General features: G+C 36.1%; 1 protein-coding gene across 1 annotated transcript in view; it reads right to left on the bottom strand.

Moving 5' to 3' along the window:
- HTT (huntingtin) overlaps positions 1–17,762 on the bottom strand; it is an 80,757-nt gene that overhangs the window by 40,096 nt on the left and 22,899 nt on the right. Inside the window, exons 15-34 of the mRNA XM_062492651.1 lie at positions 17,011–17,122; positions 16,332–16,472; positions 15,538–15,696; positions 15,350–15,447; positions 13,692–13,831; positions 12,832–12,895; positions 12,337–12,437; positions 10,642–10,788; positions 9,506–9,626; positions 9,183–9,259; positions 6,820–6,971; positions 6,253–6,455; positions 5,293–5,419; positions 4,489–4,616; positions 3,698–3,808; positions 3,066–3,143; positions 2,363–2,586; positions 1,777–1,855; positions 1,480–1,641; positions 538–593 (exon numbers count right to left, since the gene is read on the bottom strand). Coding sequence (XP_062348635.1) covers positions 538–593; positions 1,480–1,641; positions 1,777–1,855; positions 2,363–2,586; positions 3,066–3,143; positions 3,698–3,808; positions 4,489–4,616; positions 5,293–5,419; positions 6,253–6,455; positions 6,820–6,971; positions 9,183–9,259; positions 9,506–9,626; positions 10,642–10,788; positions 12,337–12,437; positions 12,832–12,895; positions 13,692–13,831; positions 15,350–15,447; positions 15,538–15,696; positions 16,332–16,472; positions 17,011–17,122 — 2,480 coding nt within the window. The remainder of the gene's footprint in view (positions 1–537; positions 594–1,479; positions 1,642–1,776; positions 1,856–2,362; positions 2,587–3,065; positions 3,144–3,697; positions 3,809–4,488; positions 4,617–5,292; positions 5,420–6,252; positions 6,456–6,819; positions 6,972–9,182; positions 9,260–9,505; positions 9,627–10,641; positions 10,789–12,336; positions 12,438–12,831; positions 12,896–13,691; positions 13,832–15,349; positions 15,448–15,537; positions 15,697–16,331; positions 16,473–17,010; positions 17,123–17,762) is intronic.

Below are 17,762 nucleotides of genomic sequence, written 5' to 3'. Positions count from 1 at the left end.
ACAACCTTCCTCTTCATTAAAACTCAAATGTGAGAAAAAACAGAAATAACTGACAGCAAAAATTTCACTTCCTTGCTTATGATCTACTAGGTGCTATACAATGTGTACCAGATGACCACAGCACATATGGATTCATTCTGAATCCACAACAGGAAGAAGCAGCTTTCCCTTAAGCAATTGTATCTAGCAATGAGATGATGATTTCTGGAAGCATACCTTTGGCAGGGGGGGGGCCAAAGGAATGGGTTTACAGTACCAAAATGGAGAAACAAAGCAACACAGTTGCAGATTAGTATTATTATTTTCCATGCTACTTCCTAACTTCTTCAGTCACATGGAACCTAAAATATCTGAAAGAGTTACCACTGGAGCCAGAGAATAAATGAGCACATTGCCCAGAAGAGAACTCTCCCTTCCTCATCAGGGAGAAATAACCAGCAAATCTAATCACTACTTGTGACACATCACTCATCAGCTCTCGCAGAACAAGACAGTTGCAAACCATCCTTGTTCAAAGGATCTTTGCCAGTTTCATACCTGAACTGTCCTACTTCAATGTATTCAAACTGCTTTAGCACAAATCCAATGAACACCTAAAGAGAGAAAGTGTGCATCAGAACAGAGACATTAATTTCCATTTGAAACCATTCTGACAGTTACAGACAGGCACTGAAAATCATTTGCACTACATTACGAAAAGTTCCCTATGCCCTTACAAAAGGAGAAACCTGTTGAAGCTTATTACCGCTTGCACGAATTTATAGTAGTCTCTATATTTTTAAGTATAACTTAATCTTTCACTCATGGAATACATATTTGAGGTATTACAGTCAAGAAGTTAAGAATCAGCCAAAAATCTAAAGCAAGATAAAATCCAAAGTACTTATATGTATTTAAAAGAATTCTCTCTTTATGAACTTACAAAAAAACTTCAGTATTGCAAGTCACATTCGCTTATAAACCTGAGAATAACTGTAGTAAATAAAACGCTTCTAAGTAAACCACTTTATGTTACAAATTCACTGCTTCTACGGACAACTACACAGACTATCACTATCTGTCACTAGCTCTCCTCATGCCATCAACATCAAACAATAGTTGTTGACCACGATGCTCATTATCAGTCATAAGGAAATCCATACTCTCAGTATGGAAGAAGGCATTTCCATGTGTAAATGAAATTTTATTTAATAAAACTGACTGCGTTGTCCACATCATTTTATTCCTAAGATCAATCTCATGAGCAGTTCTTAAACAGCTGTTGCAGAACTCAAAAAGCCAATTAAATGTAAAAACCCCCAGAAGTCTGAAGCTATTTGTGGCTGGGGCATGGGAAATTGTGTCTCACCCTCCTTTAAGTCTTTGTTTTCACTTACAATACAATGAATGGACCGCTGGAAATATTTTTGTTGCAGGTGTTAACTGAGTCTGCTGGTGAGATTGCTGTATGACAATCTGCAAATGTGGTGAGGTACCAACCTGATCTGAATCCAGAAGACAGTAGTTAACTCGCAGCTGAACCAGTTGAGCAAGCAAGTCTAGAACTTGTCTCTGCAGCTGTACCGACGTTGTTGTTGTGTATTGTTTCAATGCTTTTATGACAAGGGGTTCAAATAAACGAATGTGATTGTGAATAGCATTCTGTAACAGAGAGATTTTAAAGTAATCTAACATCTGAACACGTCTCTGATTCAAATCCAAACTAGTTTTAAAAGGAGAAAAAAATGTTTTAAATCTAAGGTATGGCTCTTTCAGGAGAACAGAGATATTAAGTACCTTATCAGCACGATGTTTTGCTGCACTGGAAATGCTAGTTTTCAGCTGTGCAGAAACTTTCTGCAGCACATCAAACCATCTGTAACAAAAAAACAAAACAAAAAAACAAACAAAAAAAACCCACACACATTAAAAAAATACAACAAATATACTGTCCTTAGATGCATTCTGTCAATGCCAACTTCTCTTAATCTACTCAACTGCTTCAAGAATCTTAGTCAAACCAAATAGCAGAGACAACCTACACTTTGATCAGATTTTCTAGTCTTTGCTTAGTCATCCTTCTGCTTTTCCTTTAACACACTATCTGCCATGTTCATAAATTAATAATATACTTTTGAATACAAGCATTTAAAACTATTATGCTTTTAAAAAACTTCAAAGATATCCATTTTAATGACTTAACTTTGCTTTGGAAAACATGTTAGCAATAACTGCATTCAGGACGTCCTCATCAAGACAAGCTACTCTGCTTAAGTCTGGTTTTTCAAGTTACACAGCACCGCAATGACACTCACAGTTATGAAAAACACTAAGAACAGACTCTAGTTCAAGTTAACATCATGATGTAAGGGAAGGAAGTTACCCTGAAGCATCGTGCTCCTGCTCAGCCTGAACCATGTTCCTCAGACTGGCATCAGCAAGGGCCTGTGTAAAGTGTGTGTACGGTGCCATGAAGCAATAGTGGTAGAGACCAGGCCTCAGATTGGAGGAACCCAAGCGCTGAGCTTTGCCTTGAGCTTTGTTGGGGTTTGCAGACAGGCCATCGTACTGAGAAGCCAAATTTGTCCCAAACAATGTTTTCAATAACTAGAGAACAAAATTGGATGGAAAAGAAGAAAAGTTAACATTTCAGGAAAAAAAACCTTGACTTGTGTCTCACCGTAATTTACCTTTGAGAACTTAAGTCTAAATATTTAACTGGAAGTCTGCCACAGATCCACCACTAAGGCAGTCAGTTCTTTGCTTTCTAGGGATTTTTGATGCAGTTAACTGGCTAAAGAACACTTCTGGCAAGGTAGGAAACAAGCTTGTTTTCTGAACAGTAGCTAAAATAGTTGTGTGAATTGGAAGCAGTTCAAGATGAAACTACATTATTCAAATAGTATCAAGTTAGAGAACAAGTAGTGAAAATGTAAGAAAAGATGCTTTGTCTGCTCCATCTGGAGCAGATGTCTCTACATACCTACCACTTCCCTTAAAATCATGGTCATTCTTAGTACCCAACTGACAGCCAAAGACCATCAGGATTAACATTCACATAACACATAAAAAAAATAATTCCTTACCTGCTGTACACACACTGTTGCCATTGTTGGCTCTCTGTTGAAACAGGATTTTAGATATCCCAAAATTTCTTCTACACACTAGAAAATAAAAAAATGTGCATTAAATTGCATTTTTCCTCATTATATATAACATTACAGTGAAAACTGGTCAGCAGCACAGATTTTTGTACTAAACAAAACTACACTAATGTAAGAGAAAAATCATAGAATTACATAAAGAAAGAAAATTCAACATTTTCCTCCTAATCTTAAAATACTGCAATGTTTAACACAATAGTTAAGGAGAAAAAAATATCAAGACACAGGAGAGGGAGGAGAGCAATAAGTCTTCTAACATTTAGTATATTTAAACATATGAATATAGGGAATGACTGAAGGCAAACCATTTGGCTGGGAAGAAAAATCCCCACATGAAATTTAAAAAGTAAAAAACTATTCCAGTTTTCAACAGCAGCAATTTAACCTGGAGAATCTGTTTTAGCACTTTATTCAACTTTGTGGAAGCACAACACTTCTAGGACTAATGCCCCTTGGAAGAGTAGCAATTCTGAAATCAGTGATATGTGCTTTCTCCCATGAAGGACCACAGATACTGGACAAGTAAACTACAAAAGGAAAAACAAGTCTTATACCTTCCCAATGTCCTGAAGAGTAGCAAGTTCCAAGATTTGAGAGAGAACATCTAAGGCAGACCGTAAGAAACATCCAAACTTCTCATTAGTGTTCTGGAGATCCAAAGTAACCTGTTCCCAGAAAACAAAACCACATTTTTCCTTAACAATTACTTGACAAGTGGAAGAACTGGGTATTAACACAAAATGATCTTTTATATAAAATTTCAGCATATTTCAATCAACACCACTTAAAGCTTAGACTGCCTTATGCATTGCTGGAAAGGCAAGACTCCATTTTGACTAAGAAAAAGAAAGGGATCTTCCTGCTTGAGGAAGGCTTGTGATGTTGACAAACAACATTCAGATGATGCATTTCTGATAAACACTGTAGGTGCAATGAGAACACAGTCCTTGAAGTGTACATATGAGATGACAACTCTCTCGGAAATGCATCTCCTGTCATCTGAAGTAATGAGAAAAAAGCTTCCCCATCCTGAAATAAAGTGCAGAGAGGACAGACACAGGGATTTATTTGGCATTGCCAAGCCAACAAAGACTCGTTTGGTACCAGCAATAATGACAGCAGAGAAGTGACAGGGTGACAGTGCCTATCACGGGTCCTTGTTTTACCAGTTTTTGCTTTTACTGGTGGTAGTCATGATCTGTCTTTATTTTTTACTTTTTTTCTGTGTGTGTATAAGCTGTTTACAGGGGTAAACAAGTGAGCTGACAGAGGCAGAGCCTGTTTGTAAGAAACAAAGTGATTATCCTATCCCACTGCAGTCCAATCAAACAGTATCATGCAGTACCTTATAATTAGCATGGGTTGCTTTCAAGACATCATATAACTTCAGGTAAGATGGAAGATGATAAAAGCTTCCTACTGAAGATGATTTACTTGTTGGAACAGGTCCTGTAGCATCAGTTTGCCTAGAAGCTTAAAAGAATATCATAGAATTAGCACAATATACCTTTTCTAGGTTGCTCATGACACGTACACAATGTAATTTACCACATCTGCATTATTAAACAGCATGGGTTTTTTTCAATCCACATGTATATTACAAACTACAGAAACACACTGTGCACAACTGGAAAAAGAACAGCATTCCAACCATGCAGCCCACTGTGGTGAGAGAAATTAACCTGGAGGGCTTAGTACTGAAGTGTGTGTACAGTTTACAAAACAGAATTAACATGTGTTTCCTTCATTCATTACTACGGAAAGAAAAGGTTTCAAGATTGAGAATCTCATTTCCAAAAGCAACACAAGTCACTCCTGCCAAAAGCTGGAAAGTAAATTTTAAATTCTTTTAAGTAACATACGTGCAAAAATTGCTATAGTCAATAGCTGAGTAGATTCAGAAGAAGTGAGGAAAAGGATTCAGCAGTGCTTTCGTTCTGAAAAGTATAGTTAATTTTCAGGTTACAGTTGATAAAAACCAAGTCAGTAAAGAAACCCCCACCCAGAGGTGCCTTTCCACCAATGCAGTACCCTGCCAGCCTCTTGAACTGAAACTCCAGACAGGTTACTCAGTTTTATTTCTTTCTCTGCCGTAACCACACAGTGTGGGGCAGGTAGATGGAAAGGTTAACAGGAGTGGTGTGCCTACCTGGACTTGCTTCACCACTCTTTTTAGGGCTCATTGGCACAGATGCCTGTTCCACAGGCTCTCTCTCTTTCCCCTTTCTCCGAATTGGACTAAGAGAAGGTGGGTTTGTGAGAGAAGGTAATGCTGCCTAGAATTAAAAGAAGCATTATTAGTTTTGTTAGCACAAGTAGTTTTTTCTTCTTCTATACAAACACAAGTATATTCTTCTGTTTAAACTCCCCTTAATTTGACTGCCAGTTAAATTGAAATGTTTCAGGTTCAGGACATGAATTTCCTGTGTGAAAGGGAAACAGTTTAATATATCCCCTACTTTATTTTCAGCTTCAGCATAAGCCAATGAGATGAAATTAGAGCTCAATAACTACAGTTCCTTTTGATTCCAGATAAAGGAGCGTCAAAATTATATTCAAATATTTTTAAAATATGAAGAAAATACTGTCTTACAGTTTCTAAAACAGTCTCTAGATGTATATGCCTCAAAAAAAATCTCAAAAACCCACAAAGCTGGAAGTACCTCATATAAGCTGCTTCAGAAGTCAAAATATTTTACAGGATATTCAGAAGATAAAAGAGTTATTTTTAGCTCCATAGGAGCTCAGTGCATTACAACCAGCCAACCAAAAAGTCAGCACATTTCCCACAGTATGCAATCCAATACTTCATGTATTCTATATACTTCTCACTGAATTCATGTTTCAATTGAAGTCAGCAGGAATAAGACCCAAAATTTAGGGTAATATTTTAAACACTGCAGAACTAAAGAAAAATCTGCTATGTGAAGAAAAATATGCCTTTTTTTTTCATGGTACTTGCTTTACTACACAGAGTGCAGTCACTATCAAGAAATTAGATACTTCATGTTTTAGACTTGATACAAGTAAGATGTCTTGTGGTGGTTTGTATATATAGCACAATAGTATTTAAGTCACACAATTTTATTTTTTTATTTTTAATATATACCTTTACTGCTGGACCAGGAGCAACATCATCCATCACATGTGCACAAATATTAATGACCTTCAGCAGATGAGAAAAGAGTTGTTCTACTAAAGTGACAAGGGCTCGATCTGCCAGAGCTGGCCAGGGTTCCTCCTGCTTTGCAGCACCTTGGTTTGCATCTTCTTCAGCACTCCAGGGATTCTTTAAGCACTTAGGAGCACTTGCTGCAATTTCAGGAAATGAAGACAAAACTGGAATTAAGCATCAGAAAATTCTGAAGGCAGGCACAGTTATCATCTCTATATGAACAGAAATTCAATCAGAATTTCACAGCCAGGAGCAGCTGCACAGTTTTTGAGTTCTTTGTACCCAGCTTGTACTAAGCATGGCCTTTGGCAACTGGAGGAAATTTGCAACTTAGCTACAAAGAGGCAGTTTCTTTTCAAACCCCCGGGTGAAAGGTCTTTATTTCTTCTGCTTATCTCACAAGTTTTTCATGGCATACAACGAGAATGGAGTGAGATATGGCCCTTCTAATCCTAATGGTAAAAATATTAGGACAGTCCTACTTTTCTTGTCCTGCCTTACCTGCAAGCAAGTTTCCAGTCAAAATCAAAGCATCTTGATGTGCTGAGAGGTCCAGTGGGAACCATGCTGATGAAAGGAGAGACAGGACCAAGCCAGCCATACCAATAGTGCAGCCCTTCTGAGCTTCATCTGAAGAACTTGGCTGGGAAACGCTGGAAGTTTAATTTTGGAATGTCATGACTTTTTTTGCCTCTTTTGACAAATTAAAAAAGTCTTGAAAAAAAACAATAGTCAAGTAGATGGCTAATCTAATGAAATTACATCTGTGCTACAGAAATGCACATTTAACACGCAAATACAACTTGAAAAGCAATTTGTAGCAGAGATCTGACTACACTTTGGTTTCTTTAAGAGCCATTACCTTATTTTTAAAAGCAATTATCAAGGCTATAGTGACATCTACTGATAAACTGAAGAATTCCGTATTTATTTGCTAACCACTACAGTCCTGAACTATCTTCAGTTGAATCTTGTGCATAAGCAAGATATGGATGGGAGACATTAGTTGTAGTATTGCAATGTAAAATATAGTTTTAAAATGACAAGAAATTAATTAAACAATTGCACTCCATCAAATCCTCTACATTTTTTGAGTGAACACTATCCAAGATGGTAGTTTTATGCTGCATTCTGTATTTTCCTTGACAATAATTATAAGACCAGATTTTCTCATGGAAATCAAGTTGAAGAAAGAGCAGGTAGAGATCACCAGAAATGTTTGGCAGAATACTCTGTGAATTACACACATCACTTCAAAGTTCCAAGACCTAAATACTTCAGTTTCTTTCAGGAAAAGAACTTATGTAACCTCTAAATAAAAGGGATCTGGAAATCTTTCAAATTATTTTTTTATTTAAAGTAATTAAAATCTTCTACTATAGTCACACTGATCTAACACAACTACAGGAATTTCAGAAAACTAAACTGACATTAAGTATAGCTATTATTCTGCTAAAGCTCCAGAGGTAATTACAGTGCCTTCCTTTGGTTTTTGTGAAGTACTTTCACAGGCAATTGTTATTTACTCCACATACAGTTGTAATCCATTACTTAATCCATGTTGAGCCATACAGAGTTGGAATGCAGTAATTCCAGCAACTTGTTAATCATAAGAACAAAAATACTTAGGAAGGAATTTTGGCAAAATTCTAATGTTACTATCCATGCTATTATATTCTTATTATCCAGAACAATAAATGTCCATGTCATTCCACAAAACAAAATTACAATCCAAATCAGCATAAACACTGTCCAAAAATTTGTGAAGAAGGAATCAGTGGAAAGCACAAAGGCTATGTCATTGGATCACTTATAAATATTAGATCCATCTTTAAAACAGCATTTTTAAGCTTGGTAGAAGAGAAGATACATTGATTTTATTTTTCAGCTAAGTACTGCTCACATCCTGAATTACTTCATTTGTTACCACTGGAACACACCTTTTATACTACATATACAAAGCACACCACACTTAGGGCCAGCAAGGGAAGCAGGGGCTTGCTGACAAGAAAAGCACCTGAGGGATGCTTGCTTTTTGGGGTTTGTGTTTTGGTTTTAAGGTAAGACAAAATTTCCCAATTGAATACAGTAAGACACACAATGATAGCAACAAAGAAAAACACAAATTACATTAAATTTGTTTAAAAAGGAAACAGCTCCACAGGTGCACACCTCCAGTAGCTACTTTTACTGCTCACATGGCACAGCACTAATCATCAGAGACAAAACCAAAGCTTTCAGGCTGCCACCTGTACACTTTCAATCTGAAGAAATTCTTCAGAATGTCAGTAGTTTGGGACTACCGTGTATTACCGATATCAACATTTAAGTATTATAGATACCCAATTTGCTGTTCCCAATCAGGGTGCCAAGTGAGAACAATTTAAATGAATCTGACATTATCATAGAAGCCAAGATGAACCAGCTTCCTTGACCTACCATTTTTCAACACAGACATGAAACTAAGATGAAAATTTTAATGTTTAAATTTTAAAGAGATATTACAAAGTACAATATCCCAAAGATAAACATCCTTTCAAAAGCAGGAAATATTTTCTCCTGTATTTCATAGATGCTGACTGTATCTATCTTTTTATAAGAGCAGTTGCAGCCAATCCCTGTGACAGACACAGTGGTTCCAGGTATGACAAACTCTGGCACTTAATACCGTGGCAACCTGAAGTTAAAATCTTCTGTATTCTGTATGAAGTTCTTAAAGAACTGCTAAGATAAGCTTAACAGCATATACCTAACTTATATCTAAGTTAATAAGCATATACAGGACTTCCAATGCCTAGAGTAAGTCCACTTCTGTTTTGCAAACATGACTTTCAGAAGCTCGACTAACAAAACAAGGAACATACCCACAGTGCCATCCCACGCTCCAGGTGCAGACTGGAAATGTTGTGGAGAGAAGACACAAAGCTTCACAGCAGCCAAACTGAAAAGTAAACACCAAAAACTGAATTAGTTTCACCATGGGAAGAGATAGCAACACGGTATTTTAAGAGTGAGAATGAAATCTATTATTACTGCCATTGTCACAGTTCAAAAGCTGCAGATACAAATATAGTCAGGAAATCATAACAGATACAGCAAGCATGCAAAACAGGAAAAAGTCAGCCACCATAGCAAGAAAATGGAAAGAAACTCCTATGTCCAAAAACTCACGTGTAAGAAAACTCACCGTAAGTGCTCTTGTAGTGGATATTGTCAATGCATGGGAAATTGCTGCAATAACCCTTGAAAGGTTGTTTTCCATAGTGACATCTGTTGGACTTTGCAACATATTGTAACCTCTGTATGTTCTGAAATAAAAACATTTATATCCACTAAAACACGTACTTAAAAACCCTCATCCCATTAAAAAATAAATAATTTTATTAGTTATATACTCAAATTACTATTATGTATTTAACAGACTGCTTGTAACATATCAAACCAGAGAAGAGACTAAATACCATCTTATATTATAATATTTTTGGGGTTGTATTAGTAAATGCTACTTAACTTATAAATAAAACCTCTTTGTTAGCTAAAAGAAATAGTAGATCAACTGTCAATATCTAACTAGATACTTGAGAAATGACCACCAACATTAGTCTTTGCTGTTGCTCAAACCCATTCAACATTTTTGCATGCTCACAAACTTTGGATTATTGCTGTATAAAAAGTCTATTTTCTATCCAGAATAACACTGGATCCACAAAGTTGCATACTATAGTATATATTTTAAGTGACATGATCAAGATCATATACCAAAAGGTATGTAATTAAAAACTTATTTGACAAACCAATAGAAGCCAATAACTCCTATAAATATATATAACTCATACTATCTGTAAGACAGAAAAATTACAGTTGGCAGCAAAAATAGAGCAAGATCGCACTATCAAAACAAGAATTTATTTTTAAATTATAAAGGGAGTAGAGTCTTCTGCAACTACAATCATTAAACAGGATGTGGAGTGTTATAAATCTCGATCAATATACCTGAAGAATAGTAACATACATACAATTAGCTTGAAAACCTGCACCTGTTTTTATAATTTAATGGAAAGCAGGGTGACTTTAGGATGGAGAGAAGAAACTATCTCAAAACAAGGACTCTCAGTGTGTGAGCACATCACCAGTAACTCACAGCATATTCTTTGACCATCACTCAGTTTCTGTGGAGCTTAAACCTACCACAGGTGCTCCTACAGACTAGAAAAGGAATTAATAAACATGCAGATTTTGCAGGATTTAACTACAATCCTAGACATTACAAAGTGAAATTTGGATCTCCATTCCTTTTGAAGCAAGGCCAGACAGGTAACACACCTGGTGATAGTGCTCACTGAAAAGTGAGACGGGGGCTGCGTTTCATGCATGAGGAGTTTCAGGTACACACTGCTTTGGTCTCGTGCTACTGCCACAACTGGGTCAGCCTGTCCTTGATCACAGTTATAAAACAGCTTTGGAACAAGTCTGAAAGAAAATTAAATGTCAAAAAGAAAAAATTTATTCAGATATTATTTAACAGCCAGTTTAAACTATATGTAATATACAGTTCAGCAAGCTGCATATGCTAATTACACATATTAAATTGTAAATAAAAGCTGTTACCAAAATTCATTAAGCTGAATTCATCTTTACATAACTGCTCTTCATTACAATCAAGGAGCTCAAGTCAGGACAAAGAAACTGCTCCAGACACACAGTAATTAAAAGAACAAAGTCTTTTTTGGAGATTCCTCCCCATACATAATATAACAAACACACACACAGATGACCTCTCTCCTGCTGTTCCCTGATCTCCCCAGACAGTTTCCCCATGAGAATCTATATCAACTGAGAATTAATTTTTACCTGAAAATAATAATTTTTTACCATCTGATTTCTATGTAGCAAAACGTAAACACAAAATCAAATCCAGTCTTCTTGAATAAAAATATTTTCAACTTATGTAAAAGTGAAAAGCTATTGTACATATGTTTTTGTAATCTCAGTGAGACTACTTCCAATGAATGTCCATACCGAATGTTTCAAGGGGGTTCTACAAGCCTGTAGTAGCTTTCTTGGGCAGGTTAAGTCTTCCAATTTTAATACACCTCCTGTCACTAAGTCAGCATGAATATTGAAAAAAAAATTCAATTTCTTACCACTCAGTTAATAAAATAACTGCACTTCAGAATCAAGTCCCCTAATAAAAGCAACAAGCTCTATGATCCAACAGTTCATGATTCCTCTGCTGAGCTGCTTTGGCAATATAAACACTTTCAAATGCCAGAACATTAAAAGTTTTGTGGTCCTTTATTTGTTATTAGGAATGGACAACATTTAAATAGAATGAAAAAACTAGGAAAGAAACCCCTCTGATAATAAAATATACCAGGAATTCACTATTACATGCTCTTAACTTCTTCAAACATAAAATTTAAATGTTTGAATTCCAGTAAATAAACTACCAGCTAATCCTTACGCTTTGGTGCATTTATCTGAACAGCAACTACAACTGTAGTAGGTTACAGCAAACACCTGCTTTGCAAACAAAATTAGCTGCTGCACTATGATTAGTGAGCACAGAAGTTTTAAGATACACTGTGTATGACCATGTGAAAAGTGCAATGGCTGGGAGTTGGGACAAATCTGTAGAATTGCAACATTTAAAGTAGATCAGACACTGCCAGGATACCGAACAAATAACTTGATCATGAAGAAAAATATCCTGAAGAAGATGAAACTGAAAGTGACCCTCAGAATGTAACACAATGTAATACCCTCAGAATGTAATTTAATGTAATTGGATTGCTAATAGAAAGCAAAGTACAACTGCCTGATGAGCCAGAATGATGCATGTTTCAGTTATCATAAAGATTCATTTGTTTCCCATCCCTCTGTTGAACAACAACAAAAAATTGTATATTTGTATATTAAAAACACCACGTGATACTTTTAGCTATAGGTATATAACAACATGCAAGTATCTTTTTAGTCTACTTTTTCTTTTCCTATAAATAAAAATGTCACATATACCTCATTAATGAAGCTGCAGCCACATGTCTCACTCTTGGATCTTCATCTCCAAGCAGACTTATTACAACATTTTCAAGTACTCTCTCCTGAAGCTTTAATAGCTAAAAAAAAAAATTAGTACAGTAAAGTCCACTGACCATTTTCATCATTTGACCATATTGTTAAAAGAGAGTTAACAAGGGAGATATCAGCGACCATACAAGCCTGCAAGACCATCTTTACCTTAACACTGCCAACCACATTCTCTAACTTCACAAATGTCACTTTTTTTTTAAAGTTCAGAAAGAACAAGCCGCAAAACACACCAGAGGAAACTAAGATATCTGAATCTCCATAGTAAGTATATTCCCAATTGTAGTAAGTTTTAGAATGTGAGTCTATTTACACAAAAAATACAACAGCCATCAGCACTGACAGAATTTAAAAACGAAGTGATGGCATTGCACTGGTACCTTAATCCAGAAACACAATATATTGATTAAATAATTTACTTACACCCGTATAATGATGAATTCCTCTGTGCAAGCTCTCAGTTTTTCCTTCCAAGAAGTTGACTAGCCTATGGCAAAATAGAATTTAGAATACATTAGTTAACATTGTGTGTTATTTCTGCCTTCACTGCTCTGAGCATTCTTTGGGTTTATTTTTTTAAAAAACACCACTATAGGGAAAATATAAGTAGTAAACACTTTCTGCAACATTTAGGAAAGGTAAGCTATTTGCTAACCTACTATCTGACTAGAGTAACTGAAGAAAAATAGTTCTTGCATTTAAAAAAACCATTATTTAAAGACCATGATTTTAATTGTATTTTTCCCCATGCACATGCCATTTTGAAAAGACAGTAATACATTCCAAACATGGCTATCCACTCTTGTACAACTAAGGATAACCTGAAAAATTTTCCTATAAACATCTTTTGCCTTTCAGCTTGGAAGAACCAATAGACAATGAGAGAATGCAAAAAAAAGAACAAGCGACACTGATTTCAGTATTAACAGAAACTGAGTGACTACAGAGAGCTGAAAACAGGAGACAAATCAGGGACTTTCTCTTCAAAAAACAGACAAAAACTGTACAGAAAAACTAAGTTAGACTCCAAATTATGTGGTGCCTCTCTGATCACACATTTACAGAAGACTTATTAACAACAGACCAATGAAAACTTCAATACACTATTACTAGGATTGGGCTTGGTGGTAACTTGACAAAGGAATTCATACAGGACTGACTGATCTGAATTAGTTTTATGAAACTCATTAATGCTTCAGAAGAAATTGCACCATTACAGTTACAGTTTCCTTTACTTCTCTGTGCTTCAGTGACTACACCCACGGAAAAATGCAAACACTCACCGAAAATCTACCTCTGCAAGTGTTTCCAGAAGTTCTGTCCTCACAAGCCAATATGAGCTGTTCTTCAGAGTAAGGAGGTCAACAATCAATTGCAAACCTAGTTCACTGTAACTGCTACTGCATAAGCTCATGATGCAATGCTGACAAGAAAAAAAACTTTTGTTACATTGCAGAAGAGATTCTCCAAAAAACAGAATGAAATAAAGAATGATTTTTCTTTATTCTAAAAGAAAAATCACCTGTTTTCTTTAGAATACAAAAAAAAAGTTACTCCACAAGAACTAGGATAAGCACCAGAGCTAGGTATCCTGCCAGGCCAGAACCATGTCTATGTGAACTGCTCAAACCTGCTGGTGAAATTAACCTCTGGAGAGGAACACAGGCTTCACAGATCAGAGAGCAATCCTCTAAAGGAGGGCTCACAGGGCTTAAACACCACAAGCACTACATTCTCATCTGCTCAAAAACAGTCTCCTCATTTCCACAGGGTTCTTTTAGATACCTGGTTCTGATTTCCAAAGTAAGAGTCACACCTCCATATTTGAATGCTCAACTATAGGCACAATGTGTGACCTTTGGAAAAAGTTACAGAACTCCACACTTCCATCATTTAACTACAGAAACTTAACTTTCTTGTTTGAGGATTAACAACCCAAAAGGCTTAGAACATTTCTGCCAAAATGTATAGTCAGGCCACGTTATATACTGAGAAAAAGCAAGAGCCAAAGTTGTCTAGCATTAAGTTACGTGAACTGAATAATTCTGGTGAAGTCTTCTAAAAAGCCATTATTACAAGTGTAATCACACATGAAATCACTACACACAAACATGAAGACTGCTGAACAGAACGTTTAAAAAGATAACCTCATTTACCTACCTGGATTTCCTTCCCTCAGCTGCATTACAAGCCCCTCCTCTTTGCATATAAAACCATAATTACCATACAGAAACTGTCCCCATTTTACTAAAATTTATGCTTTGCCTCACTGGTCTTTAAGCTGCAATAGTCACCCACCCTGTGCCTCTCACTGATGAAAGAATTTCCCTCAGCCTCCAATCTGTCCATGTTCTACTTTACTGGAAAAACCTTCAAAGCAAGCTCACTCCCTCACCCCTCTGTTTTTCACCAAATACCTTCCAAAGATTTCATTACAGAAATAAAATTCACATACTCTAACTTCCACTCACCAATTCAGCTGTCATCTCTATTTTAACAACTGCCTGAGGGATCTTTCGCCCAGTTTGAATCACTTGCTTTCCCCTGACACTTTCCCACTTTTAAAAATTATCATTTCAGAAAATAATCACTATTTTACTAGTAATTTCTCACATTTAATTTTTATTCTCCAAATACAGGCTACAGCCAGGTGTTATATGTTCACACTCTCCTGTTTAGCCTAGATATCCTTTCTATCTAATGCACTCCTCCTTGGTTAATGTAACATTAAAGCTCATACCAGTACATTTCTCATGAGAAACATCATGATTAGATTTATAATGCCACACATTATACCACATAATTATTTTCTGCACCAATAAAGTTTTTCAGGAAGAAATCCCTTTATGCTCCATGTTTAGATATCTGCCCATAGCAGCACCCCAGTAATGAATCACAACCCTGTCATCTGTGGTGGTGCAAATGAATTCCTACTGCTTACCCTCACAGCTGTACAAGCCAGTTTGCATGTAACAGAAGACTCATCTTTCAATGTTTTCTGTAAAAGAGGTATGCAGTCTATCAAGGAAAAGATATTTCCTAAAAAAATAAAAAAAAAAAAATTTGAGCAATGAAATATTGCAATGTTACATTAAAAGACAAAAAGACACCTGTAAAATTAAATGTTACCTGTTGAGCTTCTGACATTTATGAGCCATTTTTCCACATCAAAGCGAGATTTAATTAGAATGGAGTTGACAATTGTTCCACAGAGAATGGCAGTAGCTCCTCTAATCTGGGGATCTCCATGGTCAATATAGTTCAGAATGTCTGATACATACTGCTCCTCTAAGAAAATAAGTTACAACTACTTTATTTTAAAAATACTAGTATTAGACTTTCCTGATTCATAAAAATGTTACAACGGGGGTCTCAACTATAGGACAATCAACACCAGCACATCCAAAATATGCCCACCATAGTTCTCCCCTTCCTAGATCCCTTTCTGTGCATGCAATCTACAGATCAATCACATATATAAAAACACTAGTGATTTATTTCAACTGTACACAAACTGCTCCAGGGAAATAGAAGAAGCATTTTAGTCAATGTATCAAACCAGCTGCACACTCCAGGTCACCATGATTCATTTGCAAAAATTAACCTAATGGCTTAAAAACCATCTATAAGATGGACTAAATTAAATCAGAAGAAAGCATCTGCAAAATAAACAAACCCCTTCTACATACTCACTGTTTTAAAACAGCATCAACTTGTCAGAAGCTCTCCAAACTCATCCACTGAAACTTAAATCTTACCACAAAAAAACATACCTCACCACATGCACAGCATGTTCATTCCAATTTGTGCAATATTTGCTCACAAATACTAAACTAGGTTTGGAGTTTTCAGCACAGATGCTGCCTCACTTATTTGAAAAACCAAACACACTATTAAAATGGAATATGTGAACTGTAACATACCATACTCTTCTCCCATTGCTTCCAGAGGTGTTTTATACAGTTTGCTGAAGAAAGACTCAGGGTGAAGTGCAACAGCTGCTCCAACACAACTTACTGCCAAGGCTTTTACGCTGACCCTCACATCTCTATCAGGAACTAAAGCTGTGGGGAAGAAACAAGAATTATTAAAAGGAAGATATCTAAAATCTTCCTGAATTGTTTTAAATTTAATTAACACCATATAAAATAAAATAGCTTAGCCTGCACAAAAATATGAAAGCCAAGCAAGCACTCTCAGTTTATCACAGGCAGCAGTGATATACAGGCTGCTTTTTTGCTTCCTTAAATGAACTGCATTTGAAATATACTTGAAATACTCAAATACAGCCATAACATAATTCCAGCTCATCTCCTTCCAAAAACAATACATTATAAGGGCACGTGAGCAAGTAAGAGTTTAGAAAAAGGAAAAAGAACAAGCATCTTAAATCAGTCATATACCATGACAGGAATGTGGTTAAGTCCCCATCCCTGGATATATTTTTAGGAAATGTAGATGTGGTGCTTAGGGACTGCCACAGAAAATGTCCAATATTTCCAATAAAGTGAGATCAAAATCAAGACAGAGCAAAGTGGTAACATTTCCAACTTTGTACACTGAGAGAGACAGAGAACCAATGAAGCTCAAAGACAAACATACCTCCTTTGTCCCCAGTGAGCAGGAAGGAGGCTGACAGCAGCCTGACACAGTGCACCAAAGGAGCACAGTCTCTGTCAGTATAGTGCCCGATGTCCCCCTTTACCCTGGAGGGCTATTGAAGGCAAATCACACCGTATACAGAGAAAAATTATTCTTCAGTTGAAATAAAATATTAGCACAAGAATTAGAAATACTGCATACACTCAAATGTATAAAGGTTTAATACCAAATGAGTATGTAATATTCATATGTAGCTTAATATACATTCCAAAAAACAGGCCTCCAAATGCAATGCTGTAGAGAAGTTTATAATGAGTATCAGAACTGGTTCGATTTTATTAGAGAAATCATAACTGTTTTATTACAAATACTGTATATTTTTCTAAACTACCTTGCTGTTTGCATCTGAAGAGCATGCTAAACCACTCGTTGCAATCAAAATTTGAAGACTTTGTAAGAAAAGCATATTATTTCTAAGTTGATTCCATAGAAGACTGACAGTTTTCGGTAGTTTCACATTTAGAATTCCCCAACAGTCCAAGCTGATCTAATTCTGCCTGCCACAAATGAAAATTTTTTGCCCCAGCTCAGAACAAGGTCCAAAGATAAAGTCAAAAAAATGTAAGAGAAAATTAGTAACCTGTAGTTAGAATGGCACAAAGCTCAAAGACTAATCTCTGAGGAGATCATGAAGTTACCTACACAGGTAGCAATCAGCACAAAGATACTTCAAAGAAGAAAGTACCAGTGTA

Source organism: Cinclus cinclus, chromosome 5 (assembly GCF_963662255.1).
Source record: "Cinclus cinclus chromosome 5, bCinCin1.1, whole genome shotgun sequence".
In the NCBI taxonomy this organism is placed as follows: Eukaryota; Metazoa; Chordata; class Aves; order Passeriformes; family Cinclidae; genus Cinclus; species Cinclus cinclus.
This window is presented reverse-complemented; position numbering and strand designations above follow the sequence as displayed.